We start from the raw sequence: 12,572 nt of genomic DNA, 5'->3' as shown, positions 1-12,572 counted from the left end.
GTCTCCATGCACCAGGTGAAGCTATCCTCCTTTCCCAAATGTGTCGTGAACAAATTAGTTAGAAGTACAAAAGGACTGGCTGTAACCAAATACTAAGGTACACTTAATGGACTGCAGATTTTGCAGGATGTTTAAAGTTTCCCCTCTGATCTCTCTGAACTTTGGCCTTCGTTTGTTTATACAGACAGAGGCCAATAGGTCATACCACTAAAATCAGCAAATTGTTTACACATATGGCAAGCATGGAGCAGTAATGTAGTCATGGCTACAACCATACACAGCACATTAAAGCAATTGCTTTAGTTAAAAAGATACAGTGAGATGCTGAGGAGACCTTCCCCTGCAGTGAAACTCAGTATGAACTAAGAAATTAATTGGCATTTCTTCAGAAGCCAATGCACACATTCTAGTCCAGTCTAAGCCAAGTCACTCACTGTAACAGTGCTTGTTTCATAAAAAGTGGCAGCCTTTGACATCATCAGCATCAAATTTTACAAATTTTTAAGTGCAAGTGCTAATTCAGCACTGTGACAGTTAATACTGCAAAGAATATAAAAGTTTACAAAGCAAGGCTGGAAGAGAAGCTGCCACTGAAAGTACGCGACCTCCAAGCACGCTGCTGGGCAGCGTTTGTTTGAACACCTGATTCCGAGATGGTGCCCGTGGCTGCATGATGCATTTCATCAGGGGCAACTTACTGGGGAGAAGTTCTTTGTTCAGTGAAAATACATTATTTTCATAATACTTATGCTAGCTTTAAAACTAAAATTTGCTATTTAAAAAAAAAAAATTTAAGTGCTTAAAAAAACTAATCCCTAAGCCTTTAAAAATTATTTTAACCTTTATAGAGAAAGATCTTTTAAAAAGCCTCTCCAAACAGTGTATTTTACATAATACAAATTACTTGGAAACAAGGCATTTTCAGAAGCATAAAGTGTTTCAATTTTGAAAGTGTGAATGGGGTACTAATACAACCCCACGCTCTGTTTTGTTTTGATGGACAGAGGAACGTATTTTTCGGAGCAATTACAGGCTCTCTGCTTAAGAAAATGCCAAAAAATAAAAGGTGAACACTACAAGAATTGAGGAAAAGCACCAGGAGCTAAAAGAAACTAATCACTTTGTCTTGGTTAAATATACTGTAGCTGTCAAGCTTGCTGAAACCACAGAGAAGAGAAAGCAATATTATATTATAAATAAAATTATTAATAAATATTCTTAAACATTTATAGTTACTTTTTATTGAAAGCAGAAGCAAGTCATCTTTAAATTTCATGTCCAAACAATACATGCAGACATGAATTCCCATTTGCAATGGAGATGCAGCATGCTGTAGAAATAAAAATGTCTGTTGTGAGAAAATGCAACCATGAATCTCAAACAAAAATTATCTTTTTTTAATGTTACCTACTTCCTTGCTCAAAATACATTTTGGTTTCATACAAATCACTTTTCTGGAATAAGATAATTTGCTTGGCCAGCCAGTGATAAGAAATTGGCAGAGACAGAGCTAATAAGTAATCTATTCTTTAAAAAAAAAAAAAAAAAAAAAACCACCACACACAAACAAAAAAACCCCGCCACCCCACACAAAAAACCACCCCAAAGATATGCAAGGTCTGGAAGTTCATTACTTTCAGGAAGAAATGTTCACATAAGGCATGGAGATACTCTTGTATCGTTATTCATCATACGAGTTTGACACATCTACGAAATTTGTGTTTTCTTAGGCATGTCCATGGAAAATACAGGTATAGCTTCCATAAACTGATCTGAGGTAACACTGGACACCTGCCTCACTCAATTACTGCCTGCTAAGTCCACTCTGAACAAGCAGTACCAAAAATATTTTATCCAATGCTCCTAGTGCATAATCTTCCCATTGCTCTTAGGGCCAACGCTGAAGATGTGCAACTCCAAACCAGTCATGCAGAATCCTGGCCAATGCGCAGAAGGCTATACAAAATGCTCGGTTTGTTTCAAATTACCAACAGAAATCCTCTTAGGATTGTCATTTTATCTTCTGTATTTCACCACCAACTAATATTTTAAAATTATGTTTAAACAACTGAAAGAATCCTCGTAGTTCTTGTACATGAAGTTCAGTTGTGTCAATAACTTCTAACATGACATCTCCGCTGCCTCAACCCTGAGTTTCAGCGCTGAAGACTGAAATGCCCCATCTCACACTGGTAGCGTTGGAGGTTTTTCAGCAAAAAATCAGGTTTGATAGCAGGCCTGAAGACAGATCTGATCATCAGTCCCACCCCAAAAGTTTAAAGTGAAAGACTAAAGTTATTTAAATTCTCTGTATATGCACGAATCAAACAAGATGACGGGGAGCTTTGATCCAGTCCTGTCCTTGCTAGCAGGACTTTTCATTTGTTACCTTCAAAGGGCAACACAAACCGGGACCTGAGAACACAGGGACTGTCATGCTCCACCAGGTTTCCCCACCAGCTATCTCAGGGAAACTACAAAATACACCAGCTCACAGACACAGAGGACTGGGGAGAAGAGATTCAAGGAAAAAATGGTGGCAGAAAAGGAACGCAAAAGGATGACTTGCAGCAGAACTTACCACCTTTTACCAGAGTGAAACACTACCTGGGAGAAAGTGGGACGCAGCACAGTTGAAGGCTGCTGAACTCAGAATTACAGCCGCAAGAGGCAAACCCCATTCTACCACTCGCCAGCTTCTGAGTGTTTGACTTCACAGCCTCAGCATTATGTTAACACAGTGTTACTGCTGGGGCAGCTTTCCTCTTGTTGACGCAGGGAGGTAGACAGCACCGTCACTACTTTCAGTGGAACTATCTGCAGAACACAGCAACGTTTCTGGATGTGCTTGTTTTCAGGCACGTTGCCTGTAGATTTACCATGAAAATATGGGTTTTACTATAATCTGAAGACTGGTCGATACATATAAATTGCCACTCACCACAATATACTCCAGGAAGATCAGGGTCTTCTCATGTTTACCTTTTTAAAGTGGAATTTGCTCTGAGCCCAAATTAGAAATTAGGTTGCTATCTGCCTCTCCTAATATAGAAGCTACGCTGTCTTTAAGGGAACAAAAAGAGGCCATCTGCAGAAAGAGCTTGTGATTAGAGAGGGAAGAAACTTCTATGGCTAGAGAGACAAATAAAGTAGTATCTTAAGGAGAAATATAACTTGAGGAAACTTGTATGAAATCATAGTCAAAATGGACAAAGTACACATGTCTTTGGCAATAAAGTAAATATATCACTGGATAATGTATTGCAGAAGCATCATTATTTGCACTGAAGCTTGGATTTACACTGTACAATGCCCAACAGCAACACAGATAGAGCAAATCCAAAAATAAATACCCTTTACAAATTTCCACTTCTAATACAAACCTGTGAGAATTAGTTCACATTGCGGAGCAATTCCAGCATCGTAGCTCAAGCAAATTCATAAAAGGATTAAGCAAGGCTACCAAATTTCTAATTGCTATTTTAGAGTAATAAATACAATGTTCAAAGCGTAACTTTAGATTGCAGCACTCACTTCAATTTTGAGAACAGAGGTGTAGTCAAGGTTCTCATTTCTTAAAAACAGGACACATGGGAAATCAGTGGAAACATGATCAGAACACACTAATGTGTTTTTTCCTTAAAACAGTCAGATTTGGTCCATGGCACCTTTATGAACCAGAGCAGGAAGAAAAAGCACAGGTATGTCAGGATGCAAATAGACCATAATACAGCTGTGGACTACTGACACTCGTTCTTAGCCTTAGGAGCTACTGAACTTAACATAAAGTATGCCAGCACCTTCTTATGTTTTAGGTCAATGATAACTGGATTCCCTGCTAAATAAACAAACTAGACTAGATTCTAAGGGAAAAAATCCTGTTATCTGTAAAGTTAATGAGTGCCTTACATTGCCTGAGGAGTCTCTATCACTGGAGGTCTTAATAGGTCAAAGTTGTATAAAACAAGACAAGGCTAATCTTACAAGCATAGGAGCTTGAGAAGCTCTTTCTAGCTGCATACTTTCATAAGCAACTATTTGCTACCAACCTGAGCTAATCAGATGATTCTCTGCATTATTACAATTAATTTATACAAACAAACAAATAAATAAATATTCAATATTCGCCCAAAAAGACCATTACAAAGACCATTCATCATTACAGCTGAAGTCACACTCTTAAATCTGAAACGTCCTTCCTCTGGAAGAGCAACACTGCACCTGATGTCTACTGTTATTAGTAACAAAACCTGATTCATTTATTATTAATAAGAGTGTGGTAACATAAAAGAAGGGAAACCCAGGAAAAGAAACTGGGGAAGAGAGGAAAGAAGAGGGAGGATTGAAAAAAAACAAGAGTATCTTGGAGAGAGATGTAAGGCAGAGACCACCAGGAAGGGGCAGGAGGTGGCTGGGGCAAAAAGCCAATAAACCCAGTGACATATTCTAGTGACAATACAGTGGTTTCAACCTGCTGAAAAAAGGCTAAGAATTAATTAGAAAGTGTCAACAAATTAGGATTAAAGGACAAGAAATGCATTTAAAGCAGGCAAGGGGTACACGTGGAGGAAGACAAAAGAACCCTAGCAATGACCTCTCTGATTCCTGAAGTAGGAACTGAAAGTGTGGTTTCCTGTTAAATTATCTCAAAAGCTAAAGATTGCTTCTTCACAGCATTAGCTGCTTAATTACTACCGCTTCATCCTCTGATTGCATGTCTGTAGGGAAAATTCTTCCTAAGGTATAGCAGTACTGGATTTTCAGACTACATTATTGCCATTGCAACCTCCAGAGTAATGTATTATATCATCATATAAACATGTATTATATCATCATATAAAACAAACAGGTTTAGATAAACAAAAACAAAAATCCATTTAAAAATTTTAATTGAAAACCATTTTGGGGAAAACCCAGAGAGTCTGATGAGAGATTATATATTTCTCCTGGCAGTTAACAATTCTGCAATTTCGACTTAGATGTCTTTATGGTAAAAAGTCCTCCAAGGGGAAGAGTCCGTATTTATAATTTGCATTTGTGGTATGTTAGAGACAGACCAATGCGAATTAAAATAAACTGAGAACAGCAGGAAAGAAGAAAGAAGCGCTTAGCTCCAAATTTGTTATTTTAGCTTAGAAACATCATCCTTATTTCACGATGTTAGATACGTGCAACCTAAGGTCTGAAAGTGACTCAAGGGTTGTGGTCTTTGCAAGGCTAAGAGCAGAAGGTTCACACAGACCCCACATCCCAACAGCTGTAACAGCAAAGAGAGGGGGTGCGCCCTGAGCCCCCTCCTCCCTCCTTCCCCGCACCTGCGGCGCAGAACAACCCCACGGCTTCTTCCTGGTGGGCTGCAGGGGCACAGGCAGCCTCAGCACCGGCAGCCGGACCTCGGAGAGGCAGGAGCCAAAGGGATCGCCCTTCTCCCAGGCAACGCAGGGGCAGAGAAGGAGCGCAGGATCCAGGCAGGATCCAGATACACGAACTACTGTTCCTGGGCCTGTGCACAGGAGCGGATACGGCTCCCTGAACCGAGCCAGCGTTCTCCAAACATCCTCAGTTTTATGTTTGCACCAGCTCACTGCAGGCACAGCGAACAGGCTGCTGGCACGTAAAAACAGGACCCCACAATTTCTGTTTGGATGCTTTAATTTGGATTGCTTTAATCCACCTATTCGTTCATTGTAGGCAAGTGCGAAGCACATACTTTGCACAGTACTTCTGTTTCATTTGGGGATGTAAATAGTTACAGAGGGTAAAAATAGGCTATATGCTGCAGGGCAGTGGTCAGTAACAGCTGACAGAGAGCCTAGGGACCCTTGTCGATAAGTACCAAATACTACAAGAAGGTTAAAATACGAACTGGTATACACAGATGTTTTCCATAAATTACATTTGTAAGTAAAGTCATCTTCTCTTGTGGGACAAATGCTTCCAGCTCCTTGAACTTGACGATTAGATTTATTCTCAAAATTGTGTAAGGGCTATGCAAGGTTTAGCACAAGAACTGCAATGGGCTATCAATATCAAGCTCAAGAAGCACTCTTTCACACCTAAATGGCAAAAAGAACCATAAATACCACGCAAAAGGGAATAAACAGTCTGCTACAGAATATTTCAAAGTAGTTGCGCTATTATATAAGGGAAATTGAAAGTTACTATTTTGAAATCAACATTCCTAATTTTAGGAGGAGGAGATTCAGGCATAAAAATCAGCCAACATCCCAAATATCTCATAAATGTAATTCTTGGATCTAAGAAAACATCAGTTCAAGACAAGATGGCTAAATTCTGAATGAAAGAGAATAAGGAAGCTAATGGGATACTATTGTTTATCTTAAAAAGTCTTACAGTCTGTTTTCAACCAAAACAGGAGTTACTCTTTTTGGAACTTAAAAAGGCAAAAGAAATTCTAAGAGTAAAAACATGGCTGTGCTGGACATCAGACATCATTACCAAAAAGTTGGTTGGGGAGCATTACCCTAAAATCTTGCCAAACTTACTCACCTGTAAGAAACAGCTTTGGGAGTTATAACCAGAAACATATAAATTGGCAGTAATGGGGTGTGATTTTTTAATCTTCAGTTATTGTAGTCTACTCAACATGTCATAATACAGAATTCAGAGCTCTTTCCTTTCACATGCAATTTCAAGACTTTTAGAGCTCATTTAAACACTGACTTGTCCTTCCTTCATGCAAATGCACAACAGTCAAGAGTTTAGGCAAGAGTTTGGCGAATTGAGGCCTTCTTCAAAATTGTCACGATCACATGGAGACAGTGTCTCTAATTAGGACGCATCCCACAACATATCCCAACCAGATGCTTCACTCCAAGGCAGCAGCTGTAGCAGCCAGCACTGCACTTTCAACAAGAGTGCATGTTACAGGATGAAGAAATTTGAAAGTGCTACCAGCAGGCATTTTTAGAAATGGCCAGAAGGCCAGTGCTGATGCACACCTGTGCAGATGTTTCTTCATGACACTAGCAAGAGCATGCTGTGCTGATGTATGGACGTGGGACAGCTCCCAAGAGCAGCAGAGCCCCACAAACCCTCCTGTCAGCACTTAGCATTTCATTCCAGATATCACACATGGATGGCTGGAAAAAAAAAAATCTTTCTGCAGCCTCCTTCTGCCTTGTCCCCACCTAGGAAGACACTAAATTCTAGATTTTGTACCTATGAGTTGCATTATCAAATTCTATGTCTGTGGATCACCTATTATTATGTACAGAATACAGACCATCTGCTTGCTCTTCCACACCGATGCAGAACAGGGTAGAGCTGGACCTGTAATGCACGCTTATGAAAAGTGTTTTCACTTCTGGAAGTCAAAATACTGACTATTCTGTCAGGTATTTTTAAGGATCAAAATAAATCACTGCGTTAAACTCACCTACTCAATGACCGAGTTTTCCACCACAACACCGTTATATTGTCCTCCCAACACTTTGTTTAAACACACAAGTACTAATGTATCAGTCATGATCTGCAATGTACATTTATACAAAAGTGTTTCGCTGTTTCTCTGTTCCCGTCTATAAATAGTCTTCAGGACTCCTCAGACAACAGATATAAATAGCCTAGCTTTTTTTATAAACATGCACGCACCCTGATGAAAAAAGCATCTGAAAAATAACATACACTGCATTTACGTTATTTGGGTTAATTATTGCAATAGGCAATGAGTCAGAAGCCTGATGTAAAATTCTGTAAAACTTAGGCACTGGGCAAACATCAGTGTGGTAAATACTGATAGCATTTGATCAAGGAAGTTTGTCCTGGGAACTCAATGTGCTTATGATGAGCACTCTCCATCCTGTCCCCCTGCCTTCCCTCCCAAACCCTGACAAATATTTCCAACTCTGAGTCTCTCAAATATGAGTGAAAAACTGTCTTGTGAAAGTCACAGCACATCATCATGTGATGCTCAAAGTAGCTTCTGAAAGCAGAATACTCTGGGTATCAGATGCAGCTGGAAGAACTACGACTGATTTTAACTGCAGCATTATTCTAGGAGCAATATCCAGAGTCCAAAGGGCACACAGGTTCTTGATCTTTGACCTGCAGCCTTATCCTTCTATGATTCTGCCATCTATGCAGTAATTAACATACTTCAAAGTCTGCATCGTCTCTATACCACTACAACATATGTTTAAGTTCATTGCAGCTGCACAAGCCTATCATTTGATCCTTTCACTCTTCCATTCCTGCAAGCCTTTCACTCTTTGCCAGGCAACTGAAATACACAGGCCTTTAAAGTATTCAGAGGTCTTCTATTTAAACAGCAAGTATTGAAAACACTAGAAATCCCTGCAGTCGAGGTCTCCATTTGCTCTGTAAGACACCACATAAACAACCATTGCAAGCTGTGGTATGCATTCTGAACAGCAACAATCAATCACTAAATAGCAAGTTACAAGTCACTGTTTGACAGCACAGTTTCAAGAACAGCTAAGTTACTATTGCCAGATCTACTAAAAGCTGCAATCAGCAGTATGAGCTACTTCCAGGGAAGGGGCGGGGGGGAAGAGAATTTGTAAGGTTAGAAAGCAAGCGAACAAAAAAACACCCAACACACATATGTATGTTCAAATGTATTTAAATTGTGAACACAACATGAGCATCTCACTGTTCAAGATTTACTCTGATTTTCACAAGAACAAACAATTGTAAAAACCTGTAATATTAAGTGCTGTGAGAGTGAACACGAAGAGTGCCACGACCAAACCTGCACTGCTACACAAGGGCTGGCTGGATAGAAACACTTTTAGCAAAGAAGAGAAGGTGTTTGCTTTAGAGCACCAGCTAAACAAGCTACTTTGGTTTCTTGAATGCTGTTTTTGTTGCAGGACAGTAATGGATCAGTGAACATGATAACAAATTATGCGATTCCAGGATGTCAAACTGCTCCACAGCAAAGTGGCTTTACACTTCCTCTTCATATGATCAGATTAACACTCAGGCCCACGTAAAAGTTTAGTTTACAAGTTTACTTTTAGCCATGGGTTCATGCTTAAAAAAACCCAATTACTACTTTGATTTTCTCAGGGATAGTTTAGGAAGCTATCCCGCCTCTTCCAGCAAAATTATCCCACGAGAAACCGGATGGGAATTTTTCTCTCTGCCATCTCACAGACCACAGCTATCTCTCTCTCCACTTAGCCCCTTTTATTTTATGATTTCGACCAAACTCATTCACATCCTCCTTCTGTGTTTTCATCTTTCTAGAGCTCCCTTGAGCAGCCCTGTGAAGGCTACAAAAGGAATGCAGAACAATTCCTTGTGTGGACATGGTGGACCAAGCCGAGCTGTACTTTGCTTAGTTTGGCAGATATTCCCTGTATTATAAAAACTGCTTTCGCACACAATTATTCAGTTTGCAAAAGTATCTTCCCCCACACACCCTCAAAAAAAAAAAAAAAAAAAAGAAAAAAAGAGAAAAAAAAGCTGTCAGCACACCACTCTGCAATGTTTGAGTAATTGCAAAATACTTACAATCCTCCGATATTCCCCTGTATGAAAGCACTCAGGAAGCTGCCATTTAGCATCTGGCTGTAACAACCTGCAGGGCTTCTGTGGATAAAGATTCTTTCCCCCAGTGCTTATTACAGATGTTTATGAAAAGGTAATCTTAAACAGGGTCAAATTATTTCATTATGTTTCTGCCTTGTATGTCAGATGTAAGGCTAATGAGCAGAGAATTAATTTTTGACAGAAAAAAATTAGACCACCCCATCCTAATCGAAAAGAATAGCAAACTCCTTCAGAAACTGCTAACTGAAAGGCAGGTGTTGTACACCTGCTATTATTCTCTTTTTACAAGACCAAGTTCCATTCATAAAGCCCCCAAACCATGAAAATTTTGTTCAGTCATCTACTTTTGTTAAATTGTTAAGTTTTGTTATTTATATTCATGGTTCCTCCTATGGCTCAGATAATAGTCTTAAACAAGAACAAAGTTCCGCTTATTACCTTATTCAGCCTTCCATTCCCCAATTCAGAGCAGCCGATAAGCTGACTGTGGATAAATGGGTGAGACCGAACGTACGCTGTGCTGTGTATGGACCTGGCAGAGTACACATCTTCCTGAGCAGTGAGAACTGGACAAGACCCAGTTCTGCAACTCATCTTCTGGTGGGCTACTACTTCAAGGTCACAGCAGCAACGTGCTGCTCCTTACTATGTAACCATTATAATTTGATACTACCCCTTTAGATCAAAAATAGCTAATGCTTATCCAAAACCCCATATTTCTGGAGAAGAACATACCCCGAGCGAGCACTTTCTGAAATGAACTAAGGAACAGAGCTCTCTTTCAGAAGAACTGCTGAAAGTAGTATTTGACCTGAGCTCCCAGATTCTTGGGGATCCACAGCTGCTTCTGAGGGTCCTGGAAAGGCAAACATGCAAAGAAAGCCTACTGGCCTGAATTCAAGTATGTTTATGCACATCATGTAAGAGTTCCCACTACTACAGGAAATTTTTTACAGGATTCACAAATCCTATTTGAAAACCACAGATTTAAAACATAACCTCCGGTAAACAAGAGTTTTACTGTTAAATATACCCAGGAAGTTTCTCAAGATCTTTTTTTCTCAGTCTGTTCACTTTCTTTGGACACAGATTTCTTGCCGCTCTGCTTGCCAAAAGGGAAAATATTTTGATACAATCCATACAATCATTACAAGACACAACTGATAGATATTAGTTGTGGGCAGTAACTATGGGATGCCATCTACTCACAGTGGACAGACCCCTAGCCCGCAGCACACTGTTCACAACAAAAGGATAAAGAAAAAAAAACCGCTACATGAGAAAAGTTGAAATACAGTGTAATGAAGAAATATGGTAACACTTACGGTCAAGTCCGTTGACGTATCTCATTGTAATTTCACAGTGCCCCCAAACTGCACTGACTATGGGGTAAAGTTTTTTCCCTTTTAGTCCCCTGAAGGCCACTCCAAGATACTGTCCATCTACCATGAAGCTAAGCGTCCCTTCATCCATGTCCAAAACCACCAGTAAGGAGTCTGGGAGTACAAAAGACTCATCCGGTTCCAAAAAGACAGGATACGTGACCCCAGGCTGGTTTTTACAATTGTGGTAGAGTTTGTTGCGTCCCAGATCCCAGCCCCACGATTCACTATTGCTACCAACCAGCGACGTGTATCCCACCGAGTGCAGCGGAGCTTCGGCGGTGGAGACGCCCACCACAGCATGAGTTCCCCGCTGCCTCGTGGGCCAGTGGATTTGCCAGACGTGCAGGCCTCTCGTGTAGCCGACTTTGCCCCGGATGCAATCTGTGCTTTGGGCAACTGGGTGTCTATGAAAAGTCAGTTTATCATCTTCCTTTACAAATATATTTAAGGAGCGATCTTCATTGTTCCAAGCATGTTTGTACTGGACCTCCAGCCTGGCAGGGGGCATATCCAACAGCATGTCCAGTCGTGCCGGCTTGCAAAAATCCGGGCCTCTCAGCTCTCGTTTAACAGGTCTATAAGGGGGCTCCCTCACATCCACAGACTTTATGCTCCCTGAGATTTTCTGGCCCATTGCTTGGCTGCAGATTTACAAAGGAGAAAGAAAAGTTGACTTTGGCCCAACGTTACCTCATGAAAGCACTTTTACACTGAGCCAGTGACCTGACAAGCTGACTGGATTTACTTCTCCTGTTTGGAGCTTTTTAGCAGCAATGTTTTCAGAGGAAAAAATGCTCCTGAAAGAAAGCAGAAAGTTTCCAGTTAGTTTAAGAAAGCCAACAGAAAACCCACAGCATCTTTTTAAAGAACTTCTCATCCCTAGCAGTTATTTTAAACACCAAAGCTGACAATTCACCGCTTTTTCTTCAGTATCCTACAGCGCTAACCAGCCGGCCAGCAGGATACTCTGAGCCCACCAGCATACAGAGTGCAGACAGTCATTTCCTCCAATTCATAATAGGATGCAGACAATCCCCACCTTCTGCCCTTCCACCCATTTTGTCTGGCCAAGTTCACAGCAGTCCTGAAGAAGGCGTACGCTATTCCCCAGCAACAGCGATAAAGTTTATGTTCAGTGGTAGCTTCACTTTCACTTGGGCTTTTGTTTCAGAGTCTTAGAAATATGCACTATGTCAGAATCTCCTTTTATTTCTAGCTGTTCTCTTCCCTGGGCCCTGGCGACACAGGGCTTCGCCTTCTGTGTGGTTATTAAAACAAATGCAGCCAACAGCAAATGGCTGCAAGTTTTAAATGTTTACTTTTAACATACCCTCTCCTTAAATAAAAGAAAAAATAAAAATTGATCAAGCTTTAGGTTTTTTATAAAGGAGCTAAAAAAACCAAACAACCCCAAAACCAAACAACCCCAAAAAAAGACAGGTAATGAGGGAAGAGGAGTCATGGAAGCACAAATGAAGAATGGCAGTTTCAGTTCTTCAGCAGACTTTTCTATGTGGGCAGCTACCACAGCCAGGTATTTCTTCATGCTACTGGACAGCAGGCTAATCCAGGTTTTCTATATTGCAGTATTAGGCTGATGTGAAGGAGTGGAACTCAGTAAGACACATTAAGGGGAATACATGATTT

At 40.5% G+C, this 12,572-nt stretch overlaps 1 protein-coding gene across 4 annotated transcripts in view; it reads right to left on the bottom strand.

Moving 5' to 3' along the window:
- The window catches only part of SPSB4 (splA/ryanodine receptor domain and SOCS box containing 4), a 94,757-nt gene that overhangs the window by 58,765 nt on the left and 23,420 nt on the right, over nucleotides 1–12,572 (bottom strand). Inside the window, exons 2-3 of one of the 4 annotated variants that reach the window (XM_075507388.1) lie at nucleotides 10,866–11,722; nucleotides 10,276–10,396 (exon numbers count right to left, since the gene is read on the bottom strand). In XM_075507388.1, coding sequence (XP_075363503.1) covers nucleotides 10,302–10,396; nucleotides 10,866–11,559 — 789 coding nt within the window. In that variant the 5' untranslated portion in view covers nucleotides 11,560–11,722 and the 3' untranslated portion in view covers nucleotides 10,276–10,301. Of the gene's footprint in view, nucleotides 1–10,275; nucleotides 10,397–10,865; nucleotides 11,723–12,572 lie in introns of those variants that run through there. The other 3 variants (XM_075507386.1, XM_075507387.1, XM_075507389.1) reach the window with 3 other exon arrangements.

Source organism: Mycteria americana, chromosome 7 (genome assembly GCF_035582795.1).
Source record: "Mycteria americana isolate JAX WOST 10 ecotype Jacksonville Zoo and Gardens chromosome 7, USCA_MyAme_1.0, whole genome shotgun sequence".
Lineage (NCBI taxonomy): Eukaryota > Metazoa > Chordata > Aves > Ciconiiformes > Ciconiidae > Mycteria > Mycteria americana.
Note: the sequence above shows the minus strand (reverse complement) of the source record. Positions and strands in the feature narration are given on the sequence as shown.